The 18291-nt window shown below is 39.5% G+C and overlaps 1 protein-coding gene across 3 annotated transcripts; it reads right to left on the bottom strand.

The window, feature by feature from the left end:
* Positions 1–1566: 1566 nt before the first annotated feature.
* si:dkey-13n15.2 (protein transport protein Sec24C) lies at positions 1567–16595 on the bottom strand. Of its 3 annotated transcripts, XM_042422485.1 has the most exons (22): positions 16500–16595; positions 16330–16402; positions 15172–15876; positions 14737–14795; positions 13488–13541; positions 12597–12708; positions 11839–11966; positions 11467–11602; positions 10704–10813; positions 10099–10211; positions 9807–9986; positions 8948–9044; positions 8664–8768; positions 7824–7991; positions 7345–7441; positions 7111–7259; positions 6693–6831; positions 5822–5943; positions 4657–4836; positions 4179–4376; positions 3630–3719; positions 1567–2803 (listed from the first exon to the last, which is right to left on the bottom strand). In XM_042422485.1, exons 3-22 carry the CDS (start codon positions 15827–15829, stop codon positions 2663–2665), a joined length of 3036 nt encoding a protein of 1011 aa, XP_042278419.1. In that variant the 5' UTR covers positions 15830–15876; positions 16330–16402; positions 16500–16595; the 3' UTR covers positions 1567–2662. The 3 variants fall into 3 exon arrangements, with proteins under 3 accessions (XP_042278419.1, XP_042278418.1, XP_042278420.1); XM_042422484.1 differs by having other exon boundaries at positions 16330–16594; XM_042422486.1 differs by lacking the exon at positions 16330–16402 and having other exon boundaries at positions 16458–16594.
* Between the last annotated feature and the right edge of the window lie 1696 nt (positions 16596–18291).

The following is an 18291-nucleotide window of genomic DNA, read 5'->3' as shown; positions in this document are numbered from 1 at the left end:
ATCTTTGATTTTTGGTGAAATATTGGATTTCCACCACTGCAGTTTTAGAAATACATAATTCAAACATGACAGCAATAAACTACTACAGTGTGCTTGGGTTTGGAGACAGCTTTGTAGATAAAACAGTAAAGACAGTCGATCACTATAGAAATATTATAGAAATACTGCAGTCATCAAAGCATTTGAGCATTCGTTGCATGTTGTTCACTGCAATAATATGCAAGGCTTGATGTAAAACGGCTTTATGCTCCACGGCTGTAGACGAGATTTTAAAAATACTGTCATGACTCCATATTGCTCCTGGCAGAACCCCAACTACCTAGGAAATTGTTGAGCCAACCACAGTTTAGGCCTTTATTACTGTCTAAATGCAGTTTCTAAGCGCTCTCTACACGTCTTTACAGGTATGCAGTTGTGATGGATCCTCAAGAATTCTGAAAATTCACCAAAGTGAGACACACCGCCAATAAAACGACATTAATCCTGAGCTGTGACATCGTGCAGGATTCGAAAACTGGACAGAGAACATCGTGACCCACAGACAGCAGGAGAAACTCATTATACTTTTTGAAGGGAGCTCATTTCTGCACAGATGTTTACTGAGATGAATACTGTGCATGAGAGGATAACAAGGTAATGAAATCCAAAAATGAAAGCTGAGTGATTGGAGTTCCAGGACTCATGAAGGTGAAATGAGACTGAGGGTCAGAAAAGAACTGACATGCAATTAGAGATGATTGCTTTTAATCAACTCAATTGTCTCAGAAACAAATCATTTCTTGCAGGGAAAATGTATAGCTACAAAGACTCATCTCAACTTCTTACCAATAATTTACCAGGTGAAAAAACAGAAATATCAAGAATCAATCTTTATGTCAAAAAATCCCACCTTTACTTATATTTCAGACAATTTCAGTGCATCAAAGGCAAACTGCTACAAACCTTTTAGATCATTTGTTTTTACTGCACATATTCCAACATCATCTCGCCTACAAAGACCAATTTCAGCCTCATGAAACAGTGTCTTCTTATTAGATGGTTTAGCCAATCAAATTCACTGTAGAGTGATTCAGAACACGTGATAGAAACAAAAATAAACCCCAGCCACATGCTCGAATGCTTCCCAACCTCACAGCAACATTATTGCCGCCAATTAGCTTTAATGGCCACTTGGACTTATTAGACAGTTGCCCTTTCTGCTTCATGAGTCACATATTCATCTTAAGGCTGAAACTACCAATTATTTTCATTACTGATAAATCAGTCGATTATATTTTCAATTAATCAAGTAGTTGTTTAGCCAATAAAATGTGGTAAGATGGTGAAAAATGTAAATAAGTGTTAAAGGTGACGTCTTCAAATGTCTTGTTTTGTCCTGACCAACAGTCCACAACCCAAAGATATTTAGTTTATTATCACAGAGGACTAAAGAAAACAAAATATTCACATTTGAGAAGCTGGAATCAGAGAATATGGAAATTTTCTAACTGAAAACAATAAATTGATCATCAAAATAGCTGGTGATTAATTAAGTAGTTGGCCATTAATTGATTAATCCTTGCAGATCTACTTCATCTGCTGACGCAGGATGACGTAAAGCTTCACCGCTTCAAAAAAACGTTTCCGTGTGATGTTAATGAAACATGTCTCCTTAGTTGAACTGCACTGAGGAAACAAAACCATGTAAAACTTCAATCAAGGTTCAATTAAAACCTTTATTTATTTACAGGAGATTATGCATACACACACACACACACACACGCACGCACACTCTCACACGCACACTCTCACACGCACACGCGCAATTCTCAGGCAAGGATTAGAGAATTGCAATGACACAGGAATAAATTAACATCATAAACACATTTTGACAACAACATGGATTACATTCAACGTCACACAAACACATTATATCACAGCAGTCGTTAAATAAATTAAATCATGTGTTTCTTAAAATGTCCCCATGCTGTCTGATTCTCTGACAACAGGCCTTTAATATTTCCAAATTATAATGTAATACTATTGTCTAGTAATACTGTTTATTTTTAGCTGAATACGCTGCGGTGTCAGCTCTTGTTGTACATCATCAGGGTTTCTGCAGGCTTCACCAAGGTACATTTAAAACTCTTTAAATACAACAGAGAATGCGATTAAACTCCTGTTTCATGGTCAAAATATGAAAGATATCAATAAAAACCATTAGTGATGATAAGGACTAGAATTATTTACCAAGTGCAATTTATTTAAATTTAATTTTTTGTCGTTATTTCCTGGCAGTATATACCAATCATTACCATTAAAATGTGGATAAGCAGCAAAAAAAAAAATGGATGAATGGAAGGATGGATAGATTGACCAATTAAACCAATTAAAAAATAACTAATTAATTTAAGGTTAGAGGTCTGAAACAATAATGAGGATTTTCGGGCCAGGTTTTACTAAAACCACAAAAAAATACATTTTATAACTAACATTACTGTCTATGGCAGGCTAGAAAAAAATATTTAAGACCTTTGTGAATGAAATTTAAAAGTTTTAAATACCTTCTAAGGCCTTTTTTTGAGGAAGTCTAAATCAACGCCTTTTAAGACTGTTCCAGACCTGCAGATACCCTGATAATGCAGCCAGGCAGGTCAGAAAATGTGTGTGTGTGCGATGTCGGTCATTGCAACACTCGGACGGAGTTGACGTGGAGATGGTAGAGGAAGTCTGCGTACGACGCTCCTCCGTTAGGACTCTTGTCCTCCACCAGGTGGCGCTGCAGGGTCTCCTCGCAGGTGTCGCCCTGCTTCACCACCCACAGCTAAGACAGAAAGACGGTGACATCATCAGTCAACAGCCGCTGTGATCTATTTGATCTGATGTGACTCTGATGTGGATGTGGAGCACAGTGACGTCTCTGACTTTGCTTTTTGGGTTATTGGGGCTTTTCAGAGTCATCATGAAAATTCAGAGTTTGAATAAGTTGCAGGGAAACATTGAAATCCTCACACCTGGTCCACACCAGAGCAACATGTCACCACCTCTGAATGAGAGGACAGTAGCTGTATGTACACCACATGATGGTGCCTTAAAACCAGGTGAGAAGAAGTTAAATAAAATGTGAACAACCACATTGGAGGCAAATTTAATTCCTCAGCTTCTCCCCGTAACTTCATTTCTGTTTTTTCAAAATTTCTAATGATGTAACCCAACTCTGTATCCTTAAAAACAGTTTGACGAATGGAAAGTTTGGCGATAAAAGGTTTGTCTCCTTGTTCTTACATGAAATACTGTAGGCTGAAATTCTGTAGCTTATATATCCAAAATTTCTCAGTTAAACTATGAAGATGAACTTAATTTAGACACCAAGGTAGAGATAGATATTAGAGCTCACAAAAAATCTCCAACATTTTACTTGAAAGGAACATAGAACCTTTAATTTCTACTTTTTTGGTTTCTCCATGTGGCAGCTGAACTTTACACTAAATCTGACATAACATGAACGCAGCTTAAGAAGCAGTGTTACTGGTTGTCACTATTGAAATTTATGTGTGTATACATATATATAAATTCACAGATGTAGGCCGGCTTGTGAAGCTGCCACAATGCCGACTTGTTGAAAAAGGAAAATTTTGCCTCCAGCTCACCTTGCGGGCGCAGTGTATCTGGGAGTTTAGTGTGTTGATGAGTGATCGAATACTGATGGACAGAGGGTTTTCCAGAGCAGGGAGCTTGGTCTGGAAGAACACACATAAACAACAAACATTTGAAATGAACAGTAAACTGAGAACTTGTTAACCCACATAAATGTTACACTGCTTTTCGTGGCCGGTCAGAAATATTTTCAGCCGTGTCTTTAGAGCTGTTAGGGTTAAATTAGTGTCACTATAAAAACAGCTGAGCTCATTGGTGAGACACATCATCAACCTTCATATTAAACTAGTTCTTATAATTCATCACCTGCAGACCTATTTCCATTTCCTTTGCCCTCACTCATTGCTTTCCTCTTCCTAATAACCATACCTGATACCTTATAAAATACTGTTTATAGCCGACTTTTAACAATTTTATGTAGTTTTTATGCTTATTATTATAAATTATAGACTAAAATGCCATTGCCATGTCATTTTATGTACTGTAACTTAGCTAAATCTTCTGCTGTAGATGTATATACCCACATCCCTCTAATCTCTCACCTCTCCAGAGGGCAGAGAGGAGAAGCAGCTGGTATTGAAGAGCTCCACCAAGGTGCATGCTGGGACTTGGCTGCCCACCCAGAGCAGCAGGGTGAGGGGTGCATGAACCAAATACAGACCTCTGGGCTCCAGGCTGGCGGCACAGCAGCGCAGCACCTCCTCTGGGTTTGAAGGGCTGGAACCGTCAACTGACAGTGGCTGCGGATGACAAATGAGGGAAAATTTCTCTCAAGTAAATCTCTCTCGAGTGTCTGACACATTTACTGACTGTAACATTGTCTGGTCACAATAAAAATTAATCTTATGTGATGGTAGCCAATGGTTAGCTTTAAAAATACAGTATGACATACTGAGTTATCTAAATTAAATAACATAAGACAACACTTAAAATAGATTACATCTAGAGAGTCAATATTTTCTGCCTTTCTATATTTTGTCTGCCTGACTGTGATCAGGACTGTGTGTTGATCGTACTGACCAGAGGCAGCAGCAGAGGGTAGAAGTGTGTGGCGGTGGTGAACGTGTCCATGCCGAGCACCTGGCAGCGCTGCTGCAGCCGCTGGTGGACGGAGCTCCGCAGGCCTGGCAGCAGCACCTCGCTCTTCCTCAAACTGTTGATGTAAACGGGGAGAGCTCGCAGGTACTGAGGGAGGACCAGCTACAGGACACACACACATAAAAAAAAAATCTGTTAATTAAGTTTGACACAGCTGTAAAGATACTGAAGGACAAAACAAGATGAACATGACGTATGAGGCTAAACTTAGTTTGTAAAGTAAAACAAACTTACAAAGAGAATGTAGTGAAGGATGGAGGTAATGACTAAAATTGAATCAAATCTGAAATAGCAGTTTGACTGTCACAGCTTTAGCACACTTAATGTACTGTACACTCACACCCAAAGATTCATAAGTGACAAAAACAGCTGGCAGTCATTCATTCTCAATGAAAGCTGGCAACAAAGGGCCTTCAGATGCCTTGGCAGCAGCGAGCAGCGCGATGCCAGTGCCAAGAAAGACAGGTTGAAGTTGAGCAGAGTTTAACTTTATGCAGATTGGCAGTGACGCCGCTGAGGAAGCAACCAATTGCAGATCGGGATTTGATTTTCTTCCCACAGCAACCACTGTACTAAAATTCCTAGCAAACATCTGTCACTACTATATTAATATTAGGCTATTTCTATAATTATTGCTCTAGATATATATCTATAATTAGCCTATGATGCTTTATTCCATACTCCATTCCATTCCTACTCAGCCAACAATGTAATTTTGAAAGTAAAATGGCATTTTTATTTTTTAAATGACAGAAATATAGACTAGACGCAATACACAGTGGAAACATGGAAAATTGTATCCTTGTCAAGTTCACGGTCAGCCTGCTGAATGACATTTCTACAAACTTGATATTGGCCACAACCGAACATGATGTCTGCAGCGCTGCTTGAACAACCTGCCCCCCTGCCGATGACTGCTAGAGGGCTGGCAGCGAGCAGCCAGCGACCAGAGTGCCTGCTGCTGCTCATGAATTGGTGTTAATGCCGAGTTACACCAAAGATATAAAGTAAAAACTACACATGTGGAAGAATTTGAAACCATACAGTGAATATTCTCATGTGTAAACTCATGTGTAAATGATCTCACCTGTCCAGCAGACACTGAAGAAGAGCAGCAGTGTTTACGGTAGGACGCCAACGCTTCTGTTACCTCTGTCTGCAGTTCCTCCCTCAGCTCCTGTAGAGGGCGCTCCAACACGGCGCAATACACTAGACAGACACGTCACAACACAGATCAATATACTGTAATCTTGTGGGGTTCATTTAGAATTCGATAAATTACTTCCACTTGAATTTTGAGACAAATGTAGATTTACTGTAAACAAATATGACCATTAGAAAGGAGACAGGATTTATTTTACACTATACATACTGTACATTGCATTTTGCACTACATTTACGATTCAGATTTGGACTGCTTTATAGATGTTGTTATGCAAAATAACAGAAGTTTCGGGTAGTAAAAATCCTCTTAGTGACAGAAAGCAACAAAGCTTTTGAGAAATTTGGTCTTAATTTAGATAAACAATTGCAACATCAATATTTCAGGTACGAGAGTGTCCATAAGTTACTTTGATCATGATGTCAATCATTGGCAGATATCATACTATGATATTAACTTTCATTTGATATTAATAAATGTTCAGTAATAGCGCTATATGTGGCACCTAAATCATTATCCTGATGCTAATAGCAAACTTGTGTTTAGACATAACTTATATTAGCATGGATAATCGGTAGATTTAATTTGTATAAACTGTATATTTCATTCTATGAACTTCATATTAAGTTTTTTTTTTTCAAGCAATATATTTTTGTGAAACTGGATAAAAACATATATTGTTATTACCTATATTTTGGAACAGAAATTACGATGTTGATGATGATGCTCATGGTTGAGAAGCATTACACTTTTAGTAAGGTAAATAATGCATTTATCTATAGTACTAGTTCCTTACTCTTCTTGCAGTAGAAGGCGAGTAGTGTTTGGGCCTGGCAGTGCCGGAAAGCTTCCTGCAGGTGGGTTGAGCACCGCAGAGTCAGAGTGTGAACCCTGGTCCTCCTGTCTCCAGTCTGCGTGCTGTAAGACAATACAACCTGACGGACAGGAGGGGGCAGAGGAGGATTATACAGTGGTAACCATTAAGAGGAAGGTAAACTACATGGATACTCTGTAGTGCAAACTGCAAATTAAGCACATGAAACAGAATGTAGTCTGCACTGAGTTACTGTATGGTCATGGTCTTAAGAAGTAACATTATTAAATTCTGTGACATTGTAGTCGCCTATTTTTAAAATATATATTTATTAACCATTGTAGATTTGTAAATTCCACACATTTCTGATGTAAGGTGATGATCATAACAATAAACCCACCTGTATGGCTACACCTCTCGTCTTATCCAGAGCTCTGGTGTGTGCAAGCTCCACAGCCAGTGTTGTCTGCCAATCGAGGGTCGCCATGGTGACCTGGCTTGGGCTAGGACCGGGGACGAACAGCCCATAACAGCCGGACACACGCAAATCTGGTGGGACAGGTACAAATAAAGTGGCACTGCGGGTGTTTTTGAAGGATTCTGTCTGCATAATTACGCAAATAAAATCTCTCACCTTTGCTAACAAAAATCCTGAGCTCAGCCTTGTAGCCTGTGTCCATCTCTGCGATCCTTTTTAGATTGGCGCTAAAACGCTCCCTGTCCAATTCCCCCTGTAGTGGAAATTAAAAACAAACCAGTCTATGATGGGACATAAATCTCATCTGAATGCATAGTATATCCCAAATAGTCATCTTTTTACCAAGATACATCTAAATACAGTACTTCTAAGTTCTAATATTGCTTCAAAGCTCTGAGGCACTGATATATTGTTGTGACATGTTTCAGAAAAAGTACAATTGCAACATACATGGATCCACAGTCATTTCAGTCATTTATCAAGCAGAGGAAGCGCTAACCAGCCACCGGTTTTATATTTTTACTTGACAAAAGATCACAACAGCTAATTAGTTATTAAAATTATGATTTTCTTTATGTTATAAATTTCTAACTGCCATTTCTAACCCTACACTTGGAGCAGTACTGTTGATATACCTGAAGGTGGCTGTAGGTGTACAGAGCTCCACCTGTTAGATATGGAATGTGCCCCGGCCAAGCCCCGCCCACGTCTTGCTGGGAGAGGACAAAAAGGTGAACGCCACAGCCCTGACTGACGCACTGCTTGGCCAATGAGACGGCTGGTTCCGACGGCTGAAAGATGGACTGGGGGGGAGAAACAAATATGGAGGGAATTTATGCAACCATACAACAGCAAAACTTTCTACTTCATACCTGTGTATGAAGTACATGTACAAGAAGGTCAGAGGTCAGCTACAGAGCAGCGCCCACTAGAGTACGTAGGGCTTAACCCCGTGTCTAGACAGCAAATGTAGCGTCAGCAGCACGTCAGCAGAGCAGCAGCAGCGAGTGCTCCGTCTGTGTGTCTACACCGGAGGCGTTCAGGTGCAGCGTTGAGCGTAGGTCACCTGCGTGTTGAGAGTGCTCAGAGCCCAAAACACGACTGTAGTGACGCATGTAAAACGGAAGAAAATAGACTTGACACGTAAATCAACGCTTCAGGTCACGATTACGCTCATGACACGCAAGCCTGCACGGAACCGGTGCAGGCAGCCGCATAGATTACAATGAGAGCGTATCTGTTGCCTGTGACGTGCATGTGACAAAAACACGACTGACACGCTCGCTGTCTAGACACGGGGGGAAGGCTTGAGGGCACTTCAGTATGTGTGACACCTTCCAATTCTGGTTGAACAGCAATCTTTACTGCCCTGCTGCCCCCAATTTAGTTTTCTGGGAACACTGTCAGTATATTACAGAATATACTGAATGTGTACAGTATGTGTATGTGTGTGTATGTGTGTGTTTGTGTGTTACCTTTGGTTTGTTGGAGCCAAAGAACCCTGAGGAGGAGTGTGTGTGTCCCATCTCTATCAGAGGGGCGGTATGGAAGATGAGCAACTTGCCAGGAGAACTCAGGGCCTTACAGAAAGCAAAGTCTTTATCAAATATTTTAACTAAGACTCCAACTGTCAGTAAAATAACATCTCTCCCACAAATCATTGACAGTTTGCAAAATAATCAGGTTTATAATTGTATCCCTAGTCGTATAGCTCCAAAATAAAAAAGTTTAACTTCCAATAAACTCATTGAAGACTGACCTGCAGTACGGCTAGTCCTGCTTTAACAGGCAGCTCCATGGGAACTCCACTGGAGTCATCACACTCCAGACTAAACTGAGGAATAAGTTGCAGCACACTACACACACAGAGACAACAGACAGATTATAAAACCACTCAAAGTTGGTATAACTTAATACCAAAAGGTACCAAAGAGATGAAATAATTTTCAGTAAAGTAGCACAGGCATTTTCACTTGATCACTTTTATTCACAGGAAAGCATTTGTTACTGTCTGAGCACAGACAAGATTTTCTGGTAGTGAGTATACGAAGCATCTCTTTTACATGTGGGCAAAAAACGGCTACTGACGATGTAGTTAAGTCCAATAAGACTATAAAAGGTATTTGCTTTAAGTGTCAGTTTAATTGGACTGTATTAGAAATGCTTGACAAGTTCGCATCTTTGCTGGAACAAACATCAACCCTTCCTTCAACTAACAAAACTGTTACTTGGGGTCCATCGTTGTCTTTTGCTTCTTATTTTAAGATTAGAAAAACAAAAAAAACATCTGATCCTGAAACATCAAATTTCTCTTAAACCGCAGCACATATTAAATTGGTGATGCATTGTTTAAATACTTAATAAAGTTCTGACATGTAATAATTTTAAACCACTGCACATGGTTTATTGATCGGTTCTCTTCTAGCTGCTGGGCTCAGTTGATTCTAAGTGATTGCTTTCTAAATTATAATGTAGAAGCAAAAACTGAGCTCGCCAGAACATAAAGTACACTACTGTTATACTGGTGTGGTATAACATATTAGATAAGCAATATGTACAAAGTTCAGTTTTTACCGCTTCAGTTCAACATACAGAGTCACGTCTGTCACAGCTGTTACCTGTCAACGCTCTCTATACAGTCTTTCAGGGACACCAGAAGCCCCTCCCTCACAGGAAGTTGTAGGTCTTCCGCCTCTGTGATGACCAGCATGTGTGGGCGAGAAAGGGCGGGGCTGAGGTCGTACAGGTGGATCCTGCTGTCGTACGTCATCAAACCGATACGGACGTCACCATCCTCCCTACGCAAATGAGATGAAACTCGAATTTCCAATCCTGTACAGGGATACTACTGAGCGAGCTGTGAGAGAATGTGTGTGTATGCGTATGTAGCGAGGGCGGAGTATATTTTACCTGTTCAGAGAGGTGAGCAGACTGTGTATTTGTTGTGTTACAAACTCTAAATGTCCTCCTCTCAGTGCTGAGGCAGACACATCTATGGCTAGAATCAGTGCGGCAGGTTCACCCTGAGATAAAATACAACAATTTATACACACACACGGCATATTTCCTCATTAGATTCAGAGACTATCAAACGTCTTTGAAGGTTAGTAACAAGGTGAACATTTTTTTTAAGTAAGAGAGCGACATTATGTTATTGAAGGAATTCCTTTTGGAGCTGAGCTTTGACTCTTTCCTCTGTTATTCTCCAATTATTGTAGAAACACTAATCCTGCTCTTCACCAGACTCTTAAGTGACACTTTCAAACTCCTTATTTTGTCCGACTAACAGCCTTGAATCCCCACATATCCAATTTACAAATCATATAAAACATTTAAAGGCAACATATTCTCACATTTGAGAGGCTCGAGACAGCAATTTTTTGGCATTACTGCTTGTTAAATGTCTGGTAATTAATAAATTAATCAAATTATATCAAGTTACAGAAATCCTCACAAATGTGGTGATTCATGTACCCTTCTTACACATTTATTAGACTGAAGAGAGTGAAACTAACCTTCTGAGAGTTGAGGATCTCATACGACCCCATATGGAGTTCAGGCCTTGTGTCTTTATCGACCCGGAACCCGTCCACTCCTTTGGTTGGCTGGTAGTGTTGCCACGACACTGAAACGCAAGAGAGGAGAGAAAACGGCTGCTGTATGACAAGGAAACAACAAACTTGATAAACTACCAATCGATCTGATTTCTCTTCTACAGCATGGTTGTTATTTCTATTAAAATATTATTTCTGTTTATTCCGTTCTAGACCTCCAGTTTGTTGGTGACAGCTGCAGGTACTGCAACGTATGACTATTTTCATTAATGATTAATTTTCTGTTTATTTTCCTGATAAATCTATAAAATGTCAGAAAATTGTGAAAAATTGATTATTTAAATTTCTTAGAGCTCATGATGACATCTTTAAATGTCATGTTTGGTCTCATCCACAGTCCAAAATCCAAAGATATTTAGTTTACGATCATATCTGACACAGAAAAACTTATTTCTTAAAGAATAATCACAAATGAGAAACTGCATTGTTGCTTAAAAAATGACTAAAAGTATCATTCAATTAACATGATAATGCTAATTTTCTATCAATCGATTAATTAACTAATCGTTGAGGCTCTAATTGGGGCATTTATGAGACAACTGAAACCATACTGTAGCTATGATGTGAGAAAAAAAACAGCCTTGTGTTTTGTCAATCTGAACTGAACCTACAGTTTAAATATTAACATCACCTGAATCCTTTAATGTTCGGTATTTAATTTTACCTTCGTTGAGTTTCCCACAGAAGGGGCAGTAAAACCTCTGACCACAGTCCTGCCAGCCCATGGCAGGGCACATAGAGGCCCCACACCAGGAACAACCCACAACACACTCTGGCTCTTTGCACAGTGGCAGGGGCTTCTAGAGACAACAAACACACACATATTAGACACACAAGCATTAATACACATGTTTATACTCCCACAGATACCTTCACTCTAAATGGCAGATGGGTTTAATGTTACAAAATGCTGATTAATGGCTCTACTTCCACGCAAAGATCAGCCTAGTTGTAGTTCCTTGTTCCATTAATAAGCCACGTATTTGTTTTTATTTTTAATATATGTATAGAATGAGCAGAGATGATAAAAACTCACCTCTTTAGCGTTTTGTTTTGCCAGAGGGGTGACCAGAGCTCCCAGCGGCAGACGGCTGAGTAGGGCGGTCTGACCTTCACAGGGCACACAGTATGAGGTGGAGCGGATGACACAAGGACTCGCATTACCTGTAACAGCAGAGACAAGGTCAATAATTGAGGACCGCGACATCAATTAATCTGCCACTTATTTTCTTTATTATGTTTACTCTGTGGAAAGTCATTGCTACTTCCCAGAGTACAAAGTATCATCCTTAACTTTCTTGTTTTATCCAACCAACAGTCCAAAAATCAAAATCACTTTACCAAAATGACGCCTGATTTTGTTTTGCCTGTTTCAAAAAAATATTAATCTGAACATGAGAAGCTCTGAACAACTTCAGTGAAGACAAAAATAATCATTGTCACAAGCCTTTCTGATGTCTGACCAATTTACTTCTCCCAAAAAACTGTTGGCCGACAGCATTTAACAAGCACAAATTAATCTAAAGGTTTAACAAAGAGCTGACGATGTTACAAAATTCCACACCTGACATCACAGTGATGTTTGTTTGATATCACCAAACCTAGGTCTAATTTATCTCCATCAATAATACATGTAATCAGGTGTCAAAGTACTAAATACATTCGTTTGCTGGTTGTATAAATCAGATGAAATTTTAAGGTAATTTTGATGCAGTGTGAAGAATCAAATCTGGTCTCATAGTAGTGGATAAAACACACTGTTGCACAGATACAGACATTATAGTGTGTGTTTACCTCTGTCCTCTATGATACAGGAAGTAGTTGCTAGAGGAGGAAGATGGGAAAAAGGCTCTGAGACGAAGACCTTCCCCTCCCACTCCGCCCTGTCCTCTGCCATCACTTTCACCTGAGAGAGAGAGAGAGAGAGAGAGAGAGAGAGAGAGAGAGAGAGAGAGAGAGAGAGAGAGAGAGAGAGAGAGAGAGAGAGAGAGAGAGAGGCGAAACCTTGTCAATCAAAAACTGTAATGAGTTTAATGAGGTCAGAATATTTTAAAGGGCATGTTCACAATTTTTCAAGTCTGTCTTGAAACAACAGTCAGGTGTCCATATGAACAGTGAAGGAGGTTTTCCTCCCTGTAATCATTCCTCCTGTTCATACTGGCTATTAAAAGATTTCCTTCAAATGTGCTTTCAATGCTTGGACAGTGTTTCCCTGTTGAGCTGTGGTGGAAGTATAGTAACAAAAAGAGGGACTTTGGCACTAAAAAGACTTAAACGTTGAAAGTTATCTACTTGATTTGACTCGTTTGGACGACTGAAGCTTCAGATAAATACATTTTTGCACAGAAGGACTGTGGATTTTGTCCCCAATCACTTACATTGTAAGTGCATTATGAAGGCATTAATGTAATGGCCAGTATGAACAGGTGGAACGATTACAGGAAGGAAAACCTATTTCAATGTTCATTTGGGCACCTCACTGTTGTTTTAAGAAAGATCAGAAAAACTGTGAACCCGCCTTTTGAAAAGCTGCAGAATGCTACCCAATATAAGCTGGCATACTGGCTTACCAGTAAAGAGTTTGAATTCAGGCAATATTTATATTACATATAGGACTATATGAATATATATATGACATTTTTAATAAGTGAGAGTTAGAAGCCAAGAAAAGATGCTAAGACTTACAGCACTGGGAAGGAGCTCTGGGTCCAGGCCATAACGAGACTCAGAGTTGGGAGACTGCAGAAAGAAAAAAAAAAAAAAAAAAATCAAAAGACTGAGAGCTCATAAAAATATCTCAAAGACACTACTGCCTAGAGTACATCACCAAGCACTAAACTGACAAGAATACACCAGTGAACACAAAAAACTGCTAGCAGCTGCTCTAGCAGAGGGTGAATCTCTACTACAGCTGAAACAATTTTAAACTTTTTTAGGGCAAAAAAAAAAAAAGCATTCTCTGGTTCCAACTTTGTGTGTTTTATAGCTTTGTAAACTGAATATCTTTTGGGTTTTGGACTGTGGGTTGAAGAAAACAAAACATTTTTAAGCTGTCTTTCCTTGTTTGAACTGTGTGAATTGTAATGCTACGACTGAATGGGACTATTTTTTTTTTACATCCTCACACAGGCAGAAAAAATAAAGTCAGGGGTGTAGAATCACATGCAGTCTACCTAATGAATCACATGCAGTCAGCCTAATGAATCACATGTAGTCTACCTATTGGAATGCCTTTGTGGTTATGTAGGTAGGTTATGTAGGCGAGACAAAACGGGAATTGAGAATTAGGATCTCTGAGTGTAAGAGTAGCATCAGAAATAAGGATGAGAGGTCTCCTGTAGCCAGACACTTGGCCATGAATATTGTAGGCTATGGTTCATGGGTAATGAGGCTGTTAAGCCACAGTCTCCAAAGAGAGGCCTATTGGATACACTTACAGACAGAGTATCCTAGGGGCTTAAATGGTGAACTGTTTTTGTCTTGTTTTTTTATGAATACAGATGGGTATTTTTGAGTTTACATATGTGTGGAAATCAATTGGTTACTTATCTGGTTTTTGCAATAACAAAACGTGACATACTTCTTCTCATGACTTAATTTGTCTTATTAGTATCTAGTTTTATGATGTTGTTTTGATGCTTCGTATTAGCTGGTTGTTAATCACTGGCAGGTCCCTGGCTGCTGTTTAATAGGGGTCACACCTGCATATGTCTCAGAAATGCTGAGGAAAGCCTAAGGCTGAAACACATCCGCTTCCTTCTGCTGCTGTGCATTATTAAAAGTGTTACATACTTATTTGTGAGTGCTGATGACTTCATTTGCTATTTTTGAACAAAACAACACATTTAAAGATGATACCGTGGACTCAGGAGAACATTGGTGGGCATTTATCACTATTTTATAGACTAATACGTTTTAAATGCTGTTTCCCCACCTGTGGCGCATTGCTCCTCTCCTGTGCAGCTGCATCAGGGACAAACTCATTTATGGCTCCTGAGGAGAAGACAAATGAGTTAGATGATGCAGGCGGAAAGATCATATTCTGACATAAGAGGGCTATTTTCAGTCAGACTGCAGCACTTACTTGAAAGACTAACAATTGACAAACACTGTGATCAGTATGATGCTGGTATAAATCCTGCATTATGGGGCTAACCTGTGATGCTCTGTATACATAATTAGATTGCTTATGGATGGGTAAGTGCTGTGCTTTGTTCTATAGTGCAATTTGTCTTGCCGCTGAAGTTATTTTTTTAACTATACTGATCAATGCTGCTGGACCTGGGCTAGTTCAACCTCATATGAATTTGTGAGTCTGTGTGTGGGAGGCTCTGCAGCATGCATGTTAGCATGTTACTGATAAACATACCTCTGTTGTAAGGTGGGAGAGTCCACTGAGGCTGCTGCTGGACAGGAGAGGTGGGCACGGCATGATTGTGGATATATCCAGCATTGACAGCAGACTCCACATTCGCCCTATCAAATGTAAACTGTGGACTCTGATTCACATTTTGTCCAAATGATGGAGGGCTAAAGGGTTGATGTGGCGACTGAGGTCCATTCAGTAAACCTTGATGTGTATATGGAGCCTGGAAAGGGGCAGATATTGCTTGGTGAGGGCCGTGAGGGGAGTAGAGTGACATTTGTTGGAGCTTGCAAGACTGCGTTCTTTCATTTATAAGGGGAAGAGAACATGGAGGTATATTTTTTCCTGGGTTTGAAGCTGGAACTATGGGTGAAACATGGGGATCATGAACGCTATGCTGCACACTGTGGTCAGCATTATTAGAATACACTAAGCTATGATGAGTGTTGTTTCTGGGGTGGCTCAGGCAGCCCTGGTTGGATGGCTGCAGGTGGTCATAGGAGGGTATCTGGTCAGAAGTGAAGCCCAGGTTGAGATGCTGAAAGCTGGGCAGAGGGTTGAAGGGAGGAGGTCCTTGAGGAGAAGCTGTGGACCAGCCGTTCTGGCCCGCCCACTGCTGGCAGGGTGTCTGGCTCTGATTGGCTGTAGGGACGTCCATCATCCTCCATAACCATCACTGATAGGTGTCCTTCTCCTTGGAGGCGGGGCCTAACGAGGCAACACAAACATACTGAACATCAGGGTCGTGATGTGATTTTCTGTCCTCCTGAAGGAAGACAGATTCAAAATGACAGTGGTTACTGCAGATAGCTTGAGTCTATTTAAAGCTTTTATAAGTTGCAATTTCAGCTTTTTTGAGAGCTTAGATACACTGAAAACATCTCCTCACTATAGCAGTTGGCTGTCACACCACCAGCAGGTTACCCTAACGCACCTGGACTCAACACATCATTAGGGGAGTAAAAATTAACGTTACTTTCCCCTTTTTAACGTCAGATTTTACAGCTAACCTGACGTTAGCTAACGTTAGCCCGCAATACAAGAGTCTTGACATGGTGACTGGACTGCCAGCGGGTCCACATAAACACACATGGTTAGCAAAAAGCTCTATCTTTTAAATAAAGGTTGTTGTTCTCAGTGGTGAAAGATAAGAAACGATACCTTCGGAGATTAACGGAAACAGCGGGCTGTGCGTGCAGCTGCACTTGTCCGCACTAGCATCTTCATTTTCCCTCTGAGAAGCAAAACACTTGACAGGTTGAAATTAATCATTTGCTCCTGACCTTTACCTTATGTTAAAAATAAAATTAAATGATGAGAGAAACTATCACATCTTTTCCTTCACGCTGTCAGCCACAGCAAACACAAACCGGGCTGTCTGTCTCTTCCTGCTGCGGTAGCGTCAAGTTAGCCACAATCACGACGACGCACTTCCGCTTTTCCTTTCAAGGTAAAGCGACAGTTCATTAGAGATCCCCTCCAGGCATGTTTTAATACAGAGGTTCTCAACCTGAGGTACCCCAGGGGTCCTTGAGGGGGTTCCAGGGAGTCCCCAGAAGAGTGGCGAATAATTTACTTTCACTATTATTTACCTACCTACACACGCACACACACTATGCGTTATTTATATTATTTATTGTATTGTATTTCTAGTACTATTTTTACTGCTATTCCTATTATTTTATTGCTATTGTTGCTGCAATGTTGAGGAGCTGAAACCCCCAAATTTTACTCTCTTATACTTATATAATGGGATGTAAAAATATATGAATCTTGAATTATTTCACTGACTAGAAGTTGACCCAATGAGAGAATTTATAAGAATATTAATCTGCCAATCTACAGTATAGACAGTTATGGAATAACTGAATCTTATCAGATGGGGATCCCTGAGGCTACATCTTATCAAATATGGGTGTGCAGCCTGATGTGTATTAATTTGGGGGTCCTTGACACCAAAAAGGTTGAGAACCACTGTTTTAATATGTATATAAAATATTCTACTGTGAATAATAATGTATCTGATATGGTTTTTCCACAAAAAAAGGCATCAAATCCTTCTCTCTCATTAAAAATTCAGAATATATAAATATGAAAATATAATTCATGTCAGAAGTTTAACTGCCAGACACAAGATGTCTCCTACTTCACTGTAAAGTCTATTCTCAGTTTATGTGCACTGGAAGCTTCAAGTCTCCACATTACACTTGTATAAGTTGAATATTAGACAAGAAAGGCTTCCAAACTAGTTGTGATGTCACAAATCATGCTAGTAGGCCAGCCTTCTGGTGTCAAACTCTGCACATACATCATTCTGCACAGTGAAGCTCAAACATTCAAGTGTAGGAACAAGACGAAAAACAGATCTTTGAGTTGAGGGGGACTTCAAAAAAAACAAACAAAAAAAATCTAAAAATATTAATGACAAAAATCAGCACTTCAGATTACTGGCTAGATCAGCTCCTTTACGAAAGTGTGCTGCAGTTTTTCTCAATTATAAACTATCATAACTGTAAATTATACTGAGTTTCTACACTAAATTACATTTAAACTGTTGCCAGAATGCAGTGGACAATAACTAAGGACATTTATTCAAGTACCATATCCACGTGTACATATTTGTTACGTTGTTGTACCTCTTTAATATTTTATTATTGATCTATTTTAGCGCTACTCTGTCTTAATAGTTTATTTTATTGTCTTTACTTTTACATCATTTATCATTGTATTGCCTTGTGAACTTTTTTGTTGAAAAGTGCTATTATAAAAAGTTAATTATTATTATTATGTAGTTTTTGGATATATGTGCTTTACTTGAGTATTTCCATTTGATGCCACTTTATATTTCAACTCCACCACACTTGGAAATATTGTACTTATTACTCCACTACATTTATTTAACAGCTACAGTTACTTTTCAGATGAAGATAAACAGTTTATAAATTGGTGCATTGTTAAGGATTAAACTATCCAATATGTAAATTAACTATATGTAAAGTAGGTGCAATAAGTACGGCATCGATCAGCTACAACAGTAATAATAATCTGAACATTGACGTGAGCAGGTCTGCTGCCTAATTAGTACTTTTAGTTTTGGTACTGACATTTTGTGCTGATACTTCC

The sequence above is a fragment of the Thunnus maccoyii genome, chromosome 9 (genome assembly GCF_910596095.1).
Source record: "Thunnus maccoyii chromosome 9, fThuMac1.1, whole genome shotgun sequence".
Classification (NCBI taxonomy): domain Eukaryota; kingdom Metazoa; phylum Chordata; class Actinopteri; order Scombriformes; family Scombridae; genus Thunnus; species Thunnus maccoyii.
The sequence above is the reverse complement of the archived record's forward strand: the minus strand, read 5'-3'. Positions and strand labels throughout refer to the sequence as shown.

Excerpts from the sequence above, each read along its gene's own strand:
- si:dkey-13n15.2 (XM_042422485.1), bottom strand. The coding sequence starts at position 15,829 with ATGATGGACGTCCCTACAGCCAATCAGAGCCAGACACCCTGCCAGCAG. Across the intron at positions 11,603-11,838 it reads CAAAACAAAACGCTAAAGAG|AAGCCCCTGCCACTGTGCAA; the intron begins GTGAGTTTTTAT and ends TGTTGTCTCTAG. Across the intron at positions 7,442-7,823 it reads ACACCTACAGCCACCTTCAG|GGGGAATTGGACAGGGAGCG; the intron begins GTATATCAACAG and ends TTTCCACTACAG.